The sequence below is a fragment of the Phalaenopsis equestris genome, unplaced genomic scaffold, assembly GCF_001263595.1.
Source record: "Phalaenopsis equestris unplaced genomic scaffold, ASM126359v1 Scaffold000451, whole genome shotgun sequence".
Lineage (NCBI taxonomy): Eukaryota > Viridiplantae > Streptophyta > Magnoliopsida > Asparagales > Orchidaceae > Phalaenopsis > Phalaenopsis equestris.
The window spans coordinates 53036-71986 of NW_018164892.1; the positions used below are offsets into that span (position 1 = coordinate 53036).

An 18951-nucleotide genomic window follows, 5' to 3' on the forward strand; every position below is an offset into this window, starting at 1 on the left:
GGGGGGGAGTCTTCAATCGAGTGCAAGCAGGGAGGCGAGGGTCTCTGTCGACCGATATCGAGCAGAAGCAGGAGCAGGCGTTCGGGAATGGCAGAGGAAGACCGCGAAGGAAGAAGCGATTCCTTCCTTTTAGAATTGGAGCGGGGGGGCCAATAGTCGTTACTGTGGAAGCAATTGGCGGGGAAATTAATAATTTCCAAATGCAGGGGAGGATTAAATGGGAGGTTATTATTACCTGAATTAATTTTAATTAAGATAAAAATTTAAATAATTCATTTAAATTTTAAAATTTGAATTTCAAATTCAGGTAAGCTGGTGCCTAGCGCGTGTTTAGCCCGAGTCCATCCTGAATCAAACCCGAGGTCAAACTTGGGCTGAGCCCGGACCCGCGCACCGCCAAAAAGGTGCATCGATTTTCGTGCTAGTCGCTCGCGTGTGTAACCCTAGCAATATGGGTGTCCTTTCTGGCTAAAGTTGACGTTCCGGACGCTTCGGCGCGGTCCGTTTCGTCATCCGGGTTCGTCTGGACAAGTTCGCCAACGGGCGAGTCGATTTAAGCCAAAATTGTGTGTGATGCAGTGAGTGCGTGAAACGCGGCGTTTGCGAGTAATTGAGTCATAAAGGGTTCACCTAAGGCTGTTGATCCTATAGGAACTCAATTTCGGGCCCTCTACATGTTGGTCCTTAGCCCTTGCAACTAAAAGTTGAGTACTTGGAAACACTCATGCGAGTTCTTCACAAAAATGAGTCAAGAAGTGGTTTGAAGTTCTACGGGAGGTGGGCTCCATTACTAGTCCGCTAGGATGGTCAACCAGGAACTCCTAAGGCTAGATTATGGGTTCTGGGAGTAGGAGACTAAGACCTCACAAAAATGAGGTCACCAAGGCGCCGTAATAACATTACCCCCTCCCAAAAAGGCGTATCCTTAAGGTTGAAAAAACTGTTGTTGGATCAAGTTGTAAGGCTCCCCATGTGGCGTCATAACCCGACAATCGTTTCTGCTTAATCAAAAACTCATAGTGACCCTCATCAACTTTAAATGTCATCTTATGCACATTCTTCGATCGCATTTGAATCTGATGACATTCTGATTTAAAGTCAATAGTGGAGAATATCGCCGCCCCAAACAACTCACTCAATAGCTTATAAATCACCAAAATCTCTGCCAAATCTGTATCATGTGTCTCTTTCATGATATAGAACTTGATCAAGAATCTCAGCTCTGCGTTCTGAATCGCCCTCATCATAGTCTTCAACTTTACCGACGTCTTGCACCAATTGGGGTCACCTCGAAGCACTACCTTCTTGTCACCCTCCTGAATACTTTGCAGTATCCCAATCAGTCCCTTACAACTCCCCCTTCTTCACCTGTCTCATTCCCATCATTACTTCTAAATCGCTTTCCGCCAAAAAGGCTTTAGCAGCAGAAGGCATAGGCACTGTCGGATTCGGCCCTCCACCAAAGTCCCTACCACCTTGGTTCCCAATCCTAGACCAAAATTCTTCGAAGCAATCTTCTCCACTCCCGATTTACATGTCGTTCTGATCTGCTTGTTTTCGGTCATTCCAAACCTCACGATGTCTGCAATTCCCTCCAAATGTCCCTCGAATCTATTCTGATTCCTTCATTTGATACCGCAGCTACTGATCCGCCTAAAGTTGCGATGCTGCCATAATGTCGTGTAAATTATTTTGTTTGTTGTTGCTGGCATCCATTCCTGACAACATTGCTTGATCCTGTGGTGGTTGTAAGTGGTTTTATGTGAAACTCCATGATCATTTCTTCCAGGGCCATGAATTTCCTCTCGAGCTGCCCCTATATTGACTAGAAAGGCTCCTCAATTTCAGATTTGAATTGGCTCGCATCTTCCTTTAATTGCTTCTCCATAAGCTCTATTTTTTTACCCCTACTCAAGTGATTTTCGATCACGAATGTGAAATTCCTGGATGTTGCATTCTATATGTTGGCTTCAAGCTAGCTCAAATTTTGACTATCGGGTCTGACACCAAGGCGTACGGTCCAGCCAATTTTATGGCATTGCTAACTCACAGAAGAGTGGATCTATACCCCATGAACCTGTCATCCTTAGCCTCCCTACAAAAAATGCCACAATATCACAAGGTTGAGGCATGTGGCTTTAATCCACGATCATGCGTCGTTCAAGAATCATGCTGCAGTATTCCCTAAGACTAAAAAGTCAAACCGTCGTTGCTAGCTTCACAGCTTGTCACATCTATGAACCGTGAAGGAAACAAGAAAAGCTAGGATCCCGTCAAATCCTCAGCTATGTCGCTATCTGAGATCACCATACGCCAAAATCCCATCAATGTTTCGACAAGTTAGGGAGTAAGTAGATTCTATCCCCTCCAGACACGATCAATGCTCAAAAAAGAATGGCTTAGATTACCACGATCTCGTTTGCTGCTTCATGAAATTGTGATTGTTTACCCTGTATGCAGCAATCCTTCCTTTGATTGCTTATTAGTAGAAACTCTAGCTCTCTGATCGAAACTAGGGCATGTCCAATCCTTCTTCTTTGTTTCCCGTAACTAAATACTCTGATATCAATTTGATAGGAATCGGCACAGAGTTCCACACAAAAATTGAAGAAAACCAAAAACTTTCTACAATAACAAAAACAACACAGCATATAAAGGATAAAAACCAACAATTTAAGATGCAAGCCAGCTCTCCCAAACCCAAACCTATGATACAAGACAATCTCATGCATAAACCTAACCCTAAACATATTAGTCTTATTTATATTAAACAATCATAGATGACAAATGACTAAATTGTGCTTAGGCTAATTGAGACTAAATTGCCCTTAGGAGCCGTCATAATAGAGTCTAAAGAGATGAGCCACTTATTGAAATGGATTTTGACTAAACAGATTTTGCTTCTAGCAACTGTAGAAGCCAAGAACCAAAGGAGAAGGCACTGATGTTATTCACTTAACAAAGGACAATAGTATACTTCCTGCAAACACAAGCTCCCTCCTATCAGAGGAGATTTCATGAACAAAATAATTGCTGCATATAGGGTAAACAATTAGCTTAACGATTTTTGCAAAATCCAAAATAACCACAAGATCTCTCCAAAGATTATACGACTTTCATAGCCCATATAAGATTGATTAAAAAATTACACCAAATAGAAAAGTCAACAATATCATGATTTAACAAAAATTGAACCCGCAAAATTAAAACCTATGAGGATTAATAGTCGCAACAAACATAACAGCAAATAAAACACGTATGAAAATGAGCCTCTTAGCACACCAAGTGGTGATGATCACACATCATGAGATTTTAAGGTAAGTATAAATTAATCAAATTAAAATGTGCAATACATAGAAACTGCTACATAGGAGATTTCATGAACAAAATAAGAAAAAGGCTCCTATATGAAAATAAAGCTGCATCAATAAATAACAAATGCCTTAAAAGGTGGAGTAGAAAAGTGGTAAGCATAGCAAAATGCCACAATTAAAAAAGGATAAAGCAGTAAAGATAACTTGTTTAAGAAAAATGAACTCTAATGAATTAAATACATTAACAGAAATGCTTCAATTCCATGTATAATATTAAATACATACTTCACTATACAAGCTTAACGATTTTACAAAATGCCCCTTATGCACAGTAAAACTAGGAAATTGTGCATTGGCAAGTCCACGATTAGGAAATTGCGCATAAGAAGCTCGATTCTTACAAAATGCCCATTATGCACAGTAAAGCTAGGAAATTGTGCAAGGGCAAGTCCGTGATTAGGCATCAATAACACATCATCAGTTAATTGAAGAAGATGTGGGAAGTAACAAGCAAAGAAGCTTGCCCATAAAAATTCACAAACAAAAATCATTCCGCATAATCTGCAAGGCAAACATATTTAAAAAGTCCGTCACCAAATGGGCAAGCACAACTCCAAATCAATCACGGAAAGGTTTCAGGAAACTGTTCTTCCATAACAAATAGCTGCAATGTACAAGTTTTTTGCCCACTTTTCCTGAAATAAAACAATTCTTTCAAGTTACATTAAGGAGATAACATATTGAAATCAAGTAAAGAAAACATGATAATGGAAGAGATTCCTTTTCTATTGCAAGAACATTTTTTATGTGGAGAAGGATGGAAATAGGTGGATTCACCTTTACATGTTGACTGGGAAAAGCAGATGTCCTCAATGTCTCTTGTGTTTCATCAGTAGGTTTTCTTCTTGGTACACTTAGGACAAATGCAGCTTGTTCCCACGTTGAGGCAATGGCTGTTATACGGTAACCATTATCCCATCGACGATGAATTCCTTCACTCGGGTAGAGAAAATCAAGCTCAACAACCTGTCAATAATGCATAAAAATAAGTATATCTTAACCAAAACTAGCCAATAACACAGATGAACTATTCTTTAATCAGCACAAACCCATGCTGAATATACATTTGTTTCATACATGTGCTGACCCCCTACATATGTAAAGTGAAAGGAAAAAAAACGAAAGAAATAAAAAAGCATAATTAACCTGATCTAAGAAACCTGCATTCCGGGACATCACTACAGCCCATTTAGTTCCAGCAGTAGCCATGGAAGTAACATAAAAGCCCTCCTTCCACTTTTTGTTTATCCACTTGAAAGGAAATGAATCACTGACTTTGTAAGATTGTTGTGCATATTGTGTACCTAGAGTGAAACCGCAGAGCAATGAGAAGTATGAACAGATCGAAGCAAATATTATGGAACATAAGGAAATTTACCTTTGGACATCACTACCAAAGAGCTGCCATTGTTTGCTCCAGCTAATGCACTGATATAATAGTTTTTCTCCCACTGCTCCATTATCCATTCCTTCATAATAAAAAAGCAACACAACAATACTGAACAAAAATAATTCCTTGCAGTGACTACACAAGTATAATAAGCAAGTAGAAGCTTAGGACAGTATCATAATTGCTATAGCCGAAACACGAAGCTGAAACACGGTAAAACCAGTACAGAGTTATGACAAGCAAAATAAAAAAACTTTCAATATACTAACTTTGTGTAGAAAGTGCGGTGATAGCTCATAAACTTGAGCAGTGAAACCAGTTCCAGCATCCATGATTAGTGCCCATAGAGTGGTGCAAGCAGCTACAGAACTAATAAATAAACCATCCTCATTTCCTTTCTCGATATGTTGCGCAAGCCTAGCATCAGCAACATTATAATGATACCTAGAAAAGCATAACGCAAATAATAAAATCAACTTTCAGAAAATTCGCCTGACTAAATAAAATGCAAGATCAGCAACACAAACCTCTGTTTCATTGGACGTCTGGCATTATAGATACTAACCCATTGAGTTGCAGGCATCCCCATTCGGACCTTCTTTCTTGGTTGTTCATCTTCCACTTCTTCCATCATCAGCCGACCTCTCTTTTGGCCAACTTGATAAATGAGCTTCACAAAAGGATGAAAATTAGAATAGACTTAAATGGGAACTATTAAAAAATTAAAGGACATCAAGATACCTTTTGAGCACCATCTGTATTTATTGGCCTATAATCAGGATTTGGACCTATTATGCCATCAAAAAGTGAAATGCACTTGGCATAATTTGGCTCTTCATCAAACTTCAGGTTGACTACATATTCAACAAATTGTTTAAACGGCTGGGGACAAAAGCAACAGAGAGCTTCCGGAGAAGTAGCCATTTTTTTCTTGCAAACAAGGAAACCTTTGTTATCTCCCTGAAAATAAAAAATAAGAATGTGATAAATGAAAAAATGGAAACAGCTGTAATATTAACAGTGAAGTGTAAACCAAAAGAACCTGATATCCCTGCCAAGGTAAACGGCCACGAAGAAGAAATATAAGTGTATAAGCAAGGGATTCTAAATCATCCCTCCTACTTCCAGTTCTTCCCAAGTGAGCATGCACACTAGCATAGCGTACAGTTCCCCTAAAAAAGCAGCAGTGGATGAAGAAGAATAACATACTTCATATAAAATGTGATGTTGTTAGAAGTGCAACACTTCAAAATAAAAATAAATTAAAAGTTGGATAAGCAGCAGTGCTGACTAACTTACCTAAAAACATCAGGCCTCTGGTCATACTCAACATGCTGACATGTAGTGCCATCTTTCCACTTTGTGGCTGAAAAAAAAAAAAAAAGATTTAAAATTGTTGAAAGATATCGTAAATAATTATGATTATATTTCATATTTGTTGTAGCTCTATATTTAGAGGGTTATAAATTACATGAGGGATCTTAGGAATCTCTATTTATTTCTCTCCTTAATTAGAAAGATTAGTTGCCCCTAAGATCTCCTTAATTAGAAAGATTAGTTGCCCCTTATATTTGTTATTATACATTTCCTTGTCTATTATATTCTGTTTTTATTGTTTTCCTTACCAGTAAGCCCTGCAATGGGTATTTATACCTCTCTTTGCATGAATAAGAATAAGCCCTCTTATATTTTTCCACTATTTTCATGGTATCAGAGACATGTCATATTTAGGATCTGAATTTTTGTAGCCGTCTGTGTCGTCAAGAGAGCTCGAGTAGTTGTTCGCCTGTGATCTGTTCGATCTTGGAGCTCTGTTCGTTCTCAATCGTTGTTCGACGCCTCTGTGCCGCTCAATCTCGAGTTGTTCGATCTCTTCGATCTTGGAGTTCTGTTCGATCTCCATCGTTGTTCGACGCCTCTGTGTCGCTCGATCTCGAGTTGTTCGATCTCGATCACTATTCAACGCCTCTGTATCGCTCGATCTCGAGCTGTTCACCCAAAGAGCACAAACCGTTCGCTCGACAGCTCGACTACCGCTGGCCGCTGAACCTGTTCGACCACTGCTTCGTCTGCTTCTCTCGACCTTGGAGCTCTGTTTTCTCCGATAGAGAGCGTCCGATCCTTTGTGACGTCTTCCCTTTTCTTCCCGTCTCGCGAAGGCGATAATTCTCCGAAAACTGTAATTTTTGCTTCGAGGGCCCAATCTTGGGCTCGAGTCATCTCTAAAAATGTCTGAAGTCATGTCTAGGACAAGCCAGCCTCTTCAGCCATATCAGTCCGAACCTCAAAGAAATACATCTGAAAATCATCCCATTCAGATCACTACAATTCGACTAAATGGTGATAATTTTCTTCGATGGTCACAATATGTTCGCATGTATCTCCGATGAAGATGAAAAATTGACTATATCAAAGGTGATACTAAACAATCTGACGTGAATAACAAAATTTATGCCATTTGGGATGCGGAAAACTCAATGGTAATGACATGGATGGTCAATTCCATGACTGAAGAGATAAGTGTAAATTATCTTTGTTACTCTACAGCAAAGGAATTATGGAACAATGTTTCAAAAATGCACTCTGATCTTGGAAATCAATCCCAAATTTACGAGTTAACTCTACGACTTGGGGAAATTTGCCAAGATGAAGATTCTGTGACAAAATATTTCAATTCTCTTAAGCAAATTTGTCAGGAACCGGACTTATTCAACGATCATGAGTGAAAATCAAACGATGATTGCAACCAGTATAAAAAGATAGTGGATATTGGCCGAATCTTCAAATTTCTTACAGGACTAAACGTTGAACATGATGAGGTCCGTGGTCGAATAATTGGAAGAAATCCCCTGCCTCTAATTGGTGAAATTTTTGTGGAGGTAAGGAGAGAAGAGAGTCGAAGACATGTGATGTTGGGGAAGAAGACTACAGGTTCAACCGTGTCCGTGGAAGGATCAGCGTTGGCTATTCCTGAAGCTCAAGTAAGCAGGAAGACTTCTCATAACCAGCATGTAGAGGACAAAAATAGCCTACGATGTGACTACTGTGGAAAACCACGCCATACTCGTGAAGAATGTTGGATGTTGCATGGTAAAGAACCCATGGTAAGAGAAAAAAACCTGGTGAACATAGCACACCTACAGCAAATGAGGCTGAGTCATCCCAAATTAGTAAAGAGCAATTAAGTCATCTTCTTAAACTGTTGAAATCCTGCTTATCATCAAATGCTCCTATCGGTTTTATAGCACAAACAGATAGTGATCTTTTGCCTTTATCTGTTCTAGGAAGTACCACTCCTTGGATCATCAATTCAGAAGCATTAAATCATATAACAAGCTGTTCTCAATTATTTGTTTCATATTATCCATGTTCCGGTTTTGAAAAAATCAGAACAGCTGATGACATTTCTTCACCTATTACAGGAAAAGGAAATATTAAAATTTCAAAAAAAATGTCTTTGAAATATGTCTTACATGTTCCAAAACTTACATGTAATCTTCTTTCTGTCAGCAAATTGCCTAAAAATTCTGATTATTCTATTTTTTTTCTTTCTAGTTGTGTTTTCCAGGACTGGAACTCGGGGAAGATGATTGGAACTGCTAGAGCAATAAATGAGTTGTATTATTATGATGGAACTGATTATCCGAATAAAACAGCTCATGGATTAGATAGTACAAGTTCAAGCTTTGACTATGATCAAGTTATATTATGGCATAAGAGATTAGGGCATACTAGTTTTCCATATCTCAAATCTTTATTTCTTAAACTATTTAAAAGTATTGATTGTTTAAACCTTCATTGTAAAGCGTGTAATTTATCTAAAAGTTATCGTGTTTCGTTTCCAACAAAACCATATTCTGCTTCAAAATTATTTTATTTGGTGCATAGTGATGTTTGGGGTCATCCAAAGTTAACACACTTTTTGAAAAAAAATGATTTGTAACACTTATTGAATATCACACACGAGTTTGATGGGTGTATTTATTGGAAAAGAAATCTAAAGTTGAACAACGATTTAAAGATTTTTTTTCACATGATTGAAAATCAATTTCAAACAAAAATTGGCATTCTAAAAACGGATAATGGGACTGAATATTTTAACAAATATTTGAGAACATTTATTTTAAAAAAAGATATTCTGCATCAATCCACTTGTCGTGACACACCACAACAAAATGGTATTGCTGAAAGGAAAAATAGACATTTACTTGAAGTTAACAGCACTTATGTTTTCCATGAATGTTCATAAATATCTTTGAGGTAATGCACTCATTACCTCCTGTTATTTAATAAACAGAATGTCATCTCGAGTTCTGAAATTTAAAACACCTTTACAAGTTTTAAAAAATTATTTTTCCACGTTTAAAATAACAGATGATCTCCCTTTAAAAGTTTTTGGATGTGTTTGCTATGTTCATGTCCCAAATTTGTTTCGCTCAAAACTTGATTCCAAAGCTGAAAAATGTATTTTTATTGGGTATGCCTCCAATAAACGTGGGTACAAATGCTTTCACCCTGTAAAAAAGAAATTTTTTGAGAGCATGGATGTTAAGTTTGTCGAGGATCACCCTTTTTTTCAAAATAATTTTCTTCAGGGGGAGAACAAAGTTGAAGAAAATAATTTTTGGGAAACTTTATACATTCCTTTAATTAATTCTGATATGGAAACTAGAATCAGCACTACTAATCAATTTTTGTCATATGTTACCTTATCGGAGACAGGGGGAGAAGTACTTCCAACGGATCATAATACTCAACATGAGCTGCAGGTTTATACTAAAAAAAAATTTCATAAAGTTACTACAATCCCAGTTATTCTCTCAGCAAATGTACAATCACCTCTGCCGAATAATGACCCTACAACTCCAAGTAATCTTCCCGCTACTTCCACTCCTTTTGATCTTGATCTTCCAATTGCTTTCAGAAAAGGAATCCAAACGAGCACGAAACATCCTATCACACAATACTTGTCATATAAAAAACTATCAAAAAATCATAGAGCATTTGTACATATGATTTCTAATATGCTTGTTCCAACAACTGTTCAGGAAGCATTAGGTGAACCAAGTTGGAAATTAGCTGTGATGAAAGAAATAAATGCTCTTAAAAGAAATAACAATTGGACAGACATTGATCTACCTAAAGACAAAAAGACGTTTGGGTGCAAATGGGTGTTCACGGTGAAGTTTAAAGCTGATGGAAGTCTGGAGAGATACAAAACGAGACTATTAGCAAAAGGATTTACTCAAACTCATGGTATTGATTACCAAGAGACTTTTGCTCCTGTTGCTAAAATCAACTCTATTAGAGTACTTCTTTCTCTTGCAGTTAACTTCAACTGGCCACTTCATCAATTTGATGTAAAAAAATGTATTTTTAAATGGAGAATTGCGAGAAGAAGTATATATGGACCTACCACCCGGATTTGAAGAAAAACATGGAAAAGGTAAACTATGCAATTTAAAAAAGTCCCTGTACGGGTTGAAGCAATCTCCTAGAGTTTGGTTTGAGCGTTTTGGTGATGTTATCAAGAGATATGGATTCTCTCAAAGCCAAGCTGATCGCACTCTTTTTTACAAACATTCCATCAAAGGTAAAGTAGCCATTGTGATTGTGCATGTAGATGACATAATCATTACAAGGGATGATCCTCTGAAGATTAGCAACTTGAAGAGGAAACTTGAAGCCGAATTTGATATTAAGGACTTGGGAAAACTGAAATTTTTCCTTGTAATGGAGTTTGCAAGATCCAAGTAGGGAATTTTTGTCAATCAACGCAAGTATGTACTTGATTTACTCATTGAAACAGGAATGACAGGTTGCAAGGCAGTAGATACGCCAATTGAACCTAATATAAAGTTGAAAACAGCAGCATCTAATGTAATAATGGACAAAGCACGCTATTAAAGATTGGTAGGGTGACTAATCTATTTGGCTCACACTCGACCTGACATAGCCTTTGCAGTGAGTGTTGTGAGTCAATTCATGTATTCTCATGGACCTACTCACTTCGAAGCTGTATTCAGAATTTTGAGATATCTCAAAAGAACTCCTGGAAAATGACTTTTGTTCAAAAAGGGAAAACATCTTCTAATAGAGGCCTACATAGATGCAGATTGGGCAGGAGATATAAATGATAGAAGATCCAAATCAGGTTATTCTACCTTTGTAGGAAAAAACCTTGTCACTTGGAAAAGTAAAAAACAAAGTGTGGTAGTAAGTAGTGCTGAAGCAAAATTCAGCTCGGTGGCACATTGACTCTATTAAGTATTATGGATAAAAAGACTCTTGGAAGAGTTGAAGATTCCTATACTAGCACCTATTAAAGTTTAATGCAACAACAAGGCTGCAATCTCTATAGCTCATAATCCAGTTCTACATGACAGAACAAAACATGTAGAAGCTGACAAACATTTCATCAAGGAGAAGATAGATAGTGGATACATATCCTACATACCCACTGCTAGCCAAACTTCAGATATTCTAACAAAAGGCCTTTCCAAAGTGCAACACAAGAATCTAGTAAACAAGCTTGCTATGAGTGACATCTTCATGCCAGCTTGAGGGGGAGTGTTGAAAGATCTCGTAAATAATTATGATTATATTTCATATTTGTTGTAACTCTATATTTAGAATATTATAAATTATATGAGGGATCTTAGGAATCTCTATTTATTTCTCTCCTTAATTAAAGAGATTATTTGCCTCTTATATTTGTTATTATTCCTTTTCTTGTCAAAGATATTCTGATTTTATTGTTTTACTTCTTACCAGTAAGTCATGTAATGAGTATTTATACTCTTCTTTGCATCAATAAGAATAAGCCCTCTTATATTTTTCCACTGTTTTTGAAAATATATGAAATTAAGATGACCACATAAAACAGAATAAGTAATAAAGTAAAACAAATCATGTTCAAAAAGGGAAACAAAAGCAAAAGTTTAATACCTAAACCAAGATCAACAAGGAAGAGTTTCTTCTCTTCCAATGTGCCAGGAGGGCCAAGCAAAAAATTCTCAGGCTTCACATCCCCGTGTACATACCTATCATAAATTTGGTGTATCATTAAGATGAAAATGCAGGAAACAACAAATCATTACTAGAAGAAATTGATAAATGTATCTAAAAGGCATGGAAAGAGATTAACCAACCCTTTCGAGTGCATCTTCTCTAGAATAGAGATTGCTTCAATGGCAATACAAGCAACCATTTCAATGGACATCCTATAAGTATCACAAATGATTAAAAGTATTGTTAGAGGGAGAGCTTGAAAGTGATTTTGTATAAGCATTTGATAACTCACGTGTGAGAACTGTTATTCCAGACATCCCATAAACTTGGTCCAAGCATATCCATAACCTGCATAATTGTCACATTACTGTGCAAGTGTGCTTAAAAAAAACTCGAGTAAGCTTATTGAATATTTTAAATACCATAACATAGTAGTCTCCCTGACGCCCCTTATAATGTACACGGGGAACACCATGATTACCGCCAAGAACACTACATAAATAGCATAAATAGAGGAGATCAATCAAAACTAAGAGTATTTAAATCAATATATATAACACCGCAAATAAAAATAATTGATGGATACCAAATTTGTAAAGCAGTAACTTAAAGGAAACAGAGCAAAGACCACTCACTTGTAAACTTGCCATTCATATGGGGGTCCAAAGTTGCATCCTTTGCTGTTTCTATGCTCAAATTTGAGAGCCACCTAAAAAGCAAAATTTCACAAAGTTTTTTTAAATGTTTGAAACAGAGCTTATGGTTTAATAATTTATAAAAACAAGAACCACCATAAAGAAACCTACCTCAACAGCATTAGAACCACTAGTTCTATCATTTGAAATGGTGCCAGATACACGGCGCCCAACATATACTTGCCCAAATCCCCCCTTCCCAAGCTTCCTTTCAATTTTATATACCGGTGAGTTTCCCACTTGGACCTGTAGGAAGCAAAGCATTTCTAGATAACAAAGGTTATCATGTAGATGAATGAAACACAGAGAGAAAGTGAATCAAACTTCCTGGGATGGTAAAGCAGTCTATACACTTTGAATGCGCACGTTGAATAAAACAAAATGATATAATACTGTTACATTATAAGAAATAATAGTTAAGAGAAAGCGATGAGAAACCTTTAACAGTAAAATGCCGCAGATATTTCAAGATCAAGTTTCCAATTGGCATAGCCACCTTCACAAAATTGCATTTTATAAGCATTGACATGAGGGTGAAAAGATATAGAAAATATCCTGTAACAAAACGGGAACATAGGCCAACATAAGTGGGCAACTTAGAAAGCAGTACGTATTCAGCTCTTCACACTTGTAAAAAAGAATGATGAGAACAAACAACAGTTTCTGAGCTTGTCTTACCCAAAGGAACAAACCTATCATAAAATCAAACCATACCCCAAAATCGATTCAAAACATACCCGAACATCATGAGCAGACCCATTAGTGATTAAACCAAAAGAAATGCACTAAAAAACCCAGGCATGCATATCAAAAGAGGGGTCTATGAAGATTAAAAAGTTGCAAAGGGAACCCTTATAACGAGACAGCTCACAGTTTGTATCTTTAAGGGGACATTGGCCTAACAATAACAGCTTCAATCTCAAACAAGAAAAAAAAAATGCAAAACGAGCGAAAGCTAACCTTCTCGGGCAGTGGCGCCGTGGTCCCCTCTTCTTCCGCTCCAGGGACCTTATCAGCGCTCCTCGCACCGCTGTCAAACTCATTCATTTTCCTCTCTCTTACCTCTTCCTCGATCTCCCCGACCTCTCCCACACCTTCAAGAAGACCGATCTCTTCTTTAGCCTCAATCAGCACCTTCTCAAGACAAGGATTGCAGTTACTCAGCCCAATCCTCCTTGTCACCCTTGTTATCGGCCTTCCTGGCACTACAACCTGATTCCGCCGACTCTGGTCCCTCCGCGCTTCAAGCGGCATCGCTTACGTATTACCCCCCATCCCTTCAAACCCTAGCCTCTCCGATTGTTCAATTCCTCACACAATAGGGCAATATCAGCGAATGACTGAATCGGATGCAGAAGCGACCGTAACCACTGATCCGAGAGCGGAAATCTACGTGACGCGGCCGTAATAGCGAAAGTCTAGTTTTGACATAGAAATGGGGCAAGGGTTCAGGAGCCACGATTTGGGAATGGGAAGGGATGAAGCGGTGGGTTGGACTGGTAGAGTAAACATAGAAGGGAAGTCTGAGAACAGATGTATACGGATGTATTTATGTTCAGATTGCGGGGTAGTCCTGTAAGTATACATAATACCCAACAAAACGTGGAACGATGGTCGCAGATCCGCGAACAATAAGAGCCGATGTAACGTTTTTTGTGTTGAGCTGGAAACGGTGGGTTAGATCGAAAAGGAAGTGGAAGGACAGTAGGGGTTAGAAGCATTGAAGGAGAAAAAGAATAAAATTTGATTTGTCTTCATGGTAAAATTTACAGTATCAGTTTTTTTACTTAGCATACATTATATCATAATAGTGGTATTCCGTATAAAATATTGACTTGTGATTAGTTGGGGTTTGCCACTAAGCCTTCTAGACTTTTAGTCGTGGACAGTGGTAAACTTCTGAATAAGTCATATTTGTAGTTTGGTTAAAAGAGAAAATTACTTCCTACAAATCCGAAATTATAACTAACTATATATGTTGTTTTAATTTTTTTTATGATCGGATTCGTTCTTTTGTTCCGCTAAAAGCATTTAGAGAGAAGACGTTTTCTTTAATTAGGATCATTTTGCATAAAAATGATAATAACATAAGTATGAATATGATTGTTTGTAATAATATTAATATACATAAACGTCATGGTTGTCTCGACCTTTCCTCTTTTGACAATATTAACTTTATTTGCAAAGCTAAGACTATTTGGAGTATGTTCAATTCTTATTTTTATCTTGCTGGTTGGTTGACCGAACATTATAGTTTTATTTGGGTTTATAACCAATCTATTCCTTTTGTTTCTGGAAAGAGTTATCTAGAGTTGGTTTTAAAATCAGAAATTATCTTAATTTTAAAGATATCTCTTCTAGTTGTCTTTATTTTTACTAAGATCATTGGTTTATGGGGCTTCTCTCTTTGTGAGTTTTGGAAATTCTATCTTTACTAAGTTTAATTATCGTGAATATACTAGATTTGCTTATATTATTTTGAATAATGATTGGACTCTTAACTGTAATTGAATTACTCCTTTTCATCGTATTAATGCTATTCAAAATATTCTCATAATTAAAGCAATTACTCGTCTTTGGAAAGATTCTAATGTTTATTTGCATAAGTAGTTTTTTTTTATATATATATATCAATTATTTCGTCATTGTGATTGGCATAAACCCATTTGGCTTAAGGTTTATGTTATCAAATATGTCTATCATATATGTAAACTTTTTCATTTTGGTCTTAAAACCTGTGACTTAATTCATAATATAGGTATTCATGTTGATTTCAGTTATGTTTTATGTTATAATGTCTTGGAATTTCCCTCTCATATTTTCTATGAATATTTTTTTCTCATTCCTTAATAAAGGATTGTGTTCCTAATGAGAAAATTTTAATTACTTTTAATATTTTTTTTCAAGTTATACTTCTTGTTGAGTACATTTTTTTGTAGAATTTTGAAAAAAAATTACCTTCTGGAGGTTCATTCCACTGCTTATTACATATGACTTGAAAGAAATAATAGGACTTTTGGGAATATTTCTACTCCTTATTATATGATTTCTAAGAATATTCATTGAAATGTTAAAATTAAACGCAGGAGATGGAAATTTAAATGTGACATCTTGGCATATATTAAAATTCATTAAAAATTTTAATTTGTTTGGCATGATTTGGTTTCTGATGGTTTTTCTTTTATGGTCTTGTTTGGTTTTTTTTTATTTTTTGTTCTTTTCCTTGGCTTGATAAGCTCATATACTTTATAATTTTAGTTATTAGTTTTATAATGTTCATTTTTTTTTTATTTTTGCCTTTTTGGGATGTGTTCAAATTTTCTTCTTGATATTTACTCTTTGTGTTTGGATGTTTTTTTTTTATTATTATTATTTTTTTGTTGATTTGAACAAATATTTAATTGATTTTATTTCTTTATAGTTTAAGTTTGGTGGAGCTATGATTATTTCTATTGTTTATTAAAATTCAACCATACTTATAAATATTTTTTTTTATATATTCAACATGCTTGGAAGAAAATTTAAAGTTTTTTCAGGTAAGTTTTTTTAGCTCATTTCTTTATTTCTACTTATTCATTTTGTTGTTATATTGATGTGAGGCTTTATTTTATTTCCTTTACTCTTTTATTTTATAGATCATTGGGGATTAGTTTCTTTGGCTCACTTTGTTTCTTTGTTCTGTAGTTTTGTATATATTTGTATTATTGGATATATAGAGGAGTTATTTTGTTGTCAATTTTGGTCGGACTACCTTGCAGATTCAATTGAAACATATTGTTCATTGCTTCTTTTGGAACTTTGTTGTATCAATTGGTTGTAGACATTTCCTTACTTGATAGTAGGATGTGATGAAGGCTATTATATTTTTATTGTTTTGTTAGATGTTTTTGGTTGGCATTTCCTTGCTTGAATAGTTTTTTTAGTTCTGTCTCTATTTCTTGTTGAAAAAATCTAGGAATGATCTTCATTTTCAAAAAAAAAAAAAAAAAGAGGAAGTGGAAGTGGAAGTAATTTGCTCTTGAAAATGTAGAAGGAATGATTTGAAATATAGTACTATATATTATGTATAGTATCACACATATATTACATTAGCTATATGGACTAGTTATATGTAACTGAGAAAATCTACTGAAGAGGCTTAGATTTTGTTAAATAATTGTAGATTTTGTTAGGTGAGTAACACTTATTGTAACTAATTTTGTCAAAGTCAATTAGAATGGAATCATACTTTCTCGTATTTTAGTTTATTTGGTGTCTTTTATAAATGTGATATCTCCCCTCAAGCTATTGGTTCTTGTGAGAAGTACAACTTGCCTCAAAATATTTGGTTGGAAGTGCTTTTGTAAGCTGATTAAGTATCAAATCTTGGGACGCCACATGTTGCACCTGAAGGGTTTTAGATTTAATTGAGTCTCTTATTAAATTATAATCAGCTTTTATGTGTTTTGTGCTAACATGAATTATTGGATTAGTTGCATGTGCTAGTGTTGATATGTTATCACAGTAGAATACAGTTGGAAAGGAAAGGTGAATGCCAACCTTCTAAACTAAATAATTTCTATAGTCACTGTTTTCATTGCTCTATGTTTTGCTTTGGTGAAAGGTTTATCCACTTTTTACTACTTCTTAACTAACAATGAGATTAGTGTGGAGCCTATGAATAGACATTATTCAGTTTTGAATTTCTGATTAAGATGATCGTTTGTGATATGTATCTAATGTGCATGATAGTTTAATATTATTTATATCATTTTTATATTTTTCCATGATATTTGTTATTGAATATGCAATATACATATGATTAGGTAGCTTGGAGATCAAAGAGATGAAATAAAATCAAAATAGGTTGAATTAGGCCATACAGAGGCCTAGGCACATGGTCCTCTAGCTCTAAGCACCTAGAGGACTAGGTGTCTAGGCCCCGGTCATGGGTTTGCAAAAGCTTGGATCAAAAGAACTAGGCATCTAAGTGTCAGTCTTGGGTGTTCAAGCGCCTAGATTTAGAGACACATGCCCCCAGGCACCCATAAGCATGGAATTTCAGTTCAGACGCCTCTATTCATGTCATTTTGCATTAAAGGAGTTAAATTGGCTAATAAAAAGCACCACAAACTCTAAATTCCTTGTTAGTGACAAACTCCTTTTAGAACTTGATGGCCTCCATGTTTTTTTTTTCTTTTTAAATGATCGAATTTCGTCTCCCTTATCCTCATCCCCGACCTTGACAGCGGATGCATGTTATGGAGGAGATTTCACCCTCTTGTTGAGTTACAATAAGATGATCTTTAATTTCTATATCTTTTGATGTTTTCTTTTTTTTTCTTTTTTTTTTCTTTTTTTTATATCCTTTTTTTTTCTTTTAATGCCCACATCTCTTGAAAACATATCCTTTTTTTTTTCTTTTAATGCCCACATCTCTTGAAAACAGTTCTTATTTGGCAAAGTGTAGTAGAAGCAATAAGACAAACATCCATTAACTTCATTGTATGCTTAATAACAACGTGCTTTTATTCTTTTAGGACCCACTTCAGTGATAGAAATTTATGAGCAAACATTAGATTAAACCCAGCTGACAGTTCTACGACCTCTATGGTGTCTAATTTCATTATTGTAAAGGGTACATTTCCAAAAATTACTTTTATTTTGCTAAAGCCTGAAAGAGACATGGTTGTTGGTCTTTGTAATATGACGCTTTTATATGTAGGTAGGTTCAATCCATCCATAAACGAGGAGGTCAACTTAGAAGAAGACATTTCTTTGAAATTTACAAATATTGGAGTGTCTGTCCAATTCAGTTTAATGTTTCATACCTGTCATAGAGATTTTCGAAGAGATATAGTACTTCATGACTCGTTTTTTAGACTGGGTGTTTCTTTCAAAACTTTTCCAAGTAAAAAAAAAATTATCTTAATTTTTTTGTGAATTTAAATTTTTTTCTTTTTTACTTTGTTTTGTTTTGTGTTTTCTTAAATTTTAAGCTTTTTTTTGTTTTGAATTTGGAGTTTTTGTTTTATTTTGAATTTGGAGTTTTTGTTTTATTTTGGATTTTGTTACTTCATGTTAGCAAGGAAATTTCAGGAGTAAGATTTTAGCTTAACTTGTTCAAAACAAGTCATGAAACAAATGTGAAATATAGGACCCCGCCAAAAATTAGGGAGGGTCAATTTCAAATCAAACTCACTTCGATCAATTCCGTTCATCGCTCATAAAGTACCACCATACTTGGGGTGCCACTACTTCAGATTTAGAGATTCTAGAACTCCTCTATCTAAGGGTGATTAAACAAAAAAGTTTAGAATCGAGGAGTTATCTAATTATACTTGCTCGAGGAAGAAATGAGCTAAGTATATCAGGGGAATAGGCACACTATTAATGTATGAAGACAAAATCACATGACTAAAGATGTAGAGAAAAATTAGTCCACAGTGGAGTAACCAAAAAGTCCTGTAGTTTATTTTAAATAATTATATATATATATATA

General features: G+C 35.6%; 1 protein-coding gene across 2 annotated transcripts; it reads right to left on the reverse strand.

The window, feature by feature from the left end:
• Nucleotides 1-3620: 3620 nt before the first annotated feature.
• LOC110027836 (casein kinase 1-like protein HD16) lies at nucleotides 3621-14095 on the reverse strand. Of its 2 annotated transcripts, none has more exons than XM_020729435.1 (16): nucleotides 13431-14095; nucleotides 12582-12716; nucleotides 12411-12484; nucleotides 12198-12267; nucleotides 12068-12123; nucleotides 11916-11987; nucleotides 11719-11807; nucleotides 6064-6130; nucleotides 5807-5936; nucleotides 5506-5724; nucleotides 5292-5434; nucleotides 5034-5208; nucleotides 4753-4843; nucleotides 4521-4678; nucleotides 4152-4340; nucleotides 3621-4009 (listed from the first exon to the last, which is right to left on the reverse strand). In XM_020729435.1, exons 1-16 carry the CDS (start codon nucleotides 13722-13724, stop codon nucleotides 3950-3952), a joined length of 2022 nt encoding a protein of 673 aa, XP_020585094.1. In that variant the 5' UTR covers nucleotides 13725-14095; the 3' UTR covers nucleotides 3621-3949. The 2 variants fall into 2 exon arrangements, with proteins under 2 accessions (XP_020585094.1, XP_020585093.1); XM_020729434.1 differs by having other exon boundaries at nucleotides 11713-11807; nucleotides 13431-14094.
• Between the last annotated feature and the right edge of the window lie 4856 nt (nucleotides 14096-18951).

What these genes read in the sequence shown, in the direction of transcription:
- LOC110027836 (XM_020729434.1), bottom strand. Translation starts at nt 13,724, where the DNA reads ATGCCGCTTGAAGCGCGGAGGGACCAGAGTCGGCGGAATCAGGTTGTA. An exon ending in AGGGAGACTACTATGTTATG is followed by an intron (nt 12,124 to 12,197) that starts GTATTTAAAATA and finishes ACAATTATGCAG; the next exon opens with GTTATGGATATGCTTGGACC. An exon ending in ATACAGATGGTGCTCAAAAG is followed by an intron (nt 5,435 to 5,505) that starts GTATCTTGATGT and finishes CCTTTTGTGAAG; the next exon opens with CTCATTTATCAAGTTGGCCA.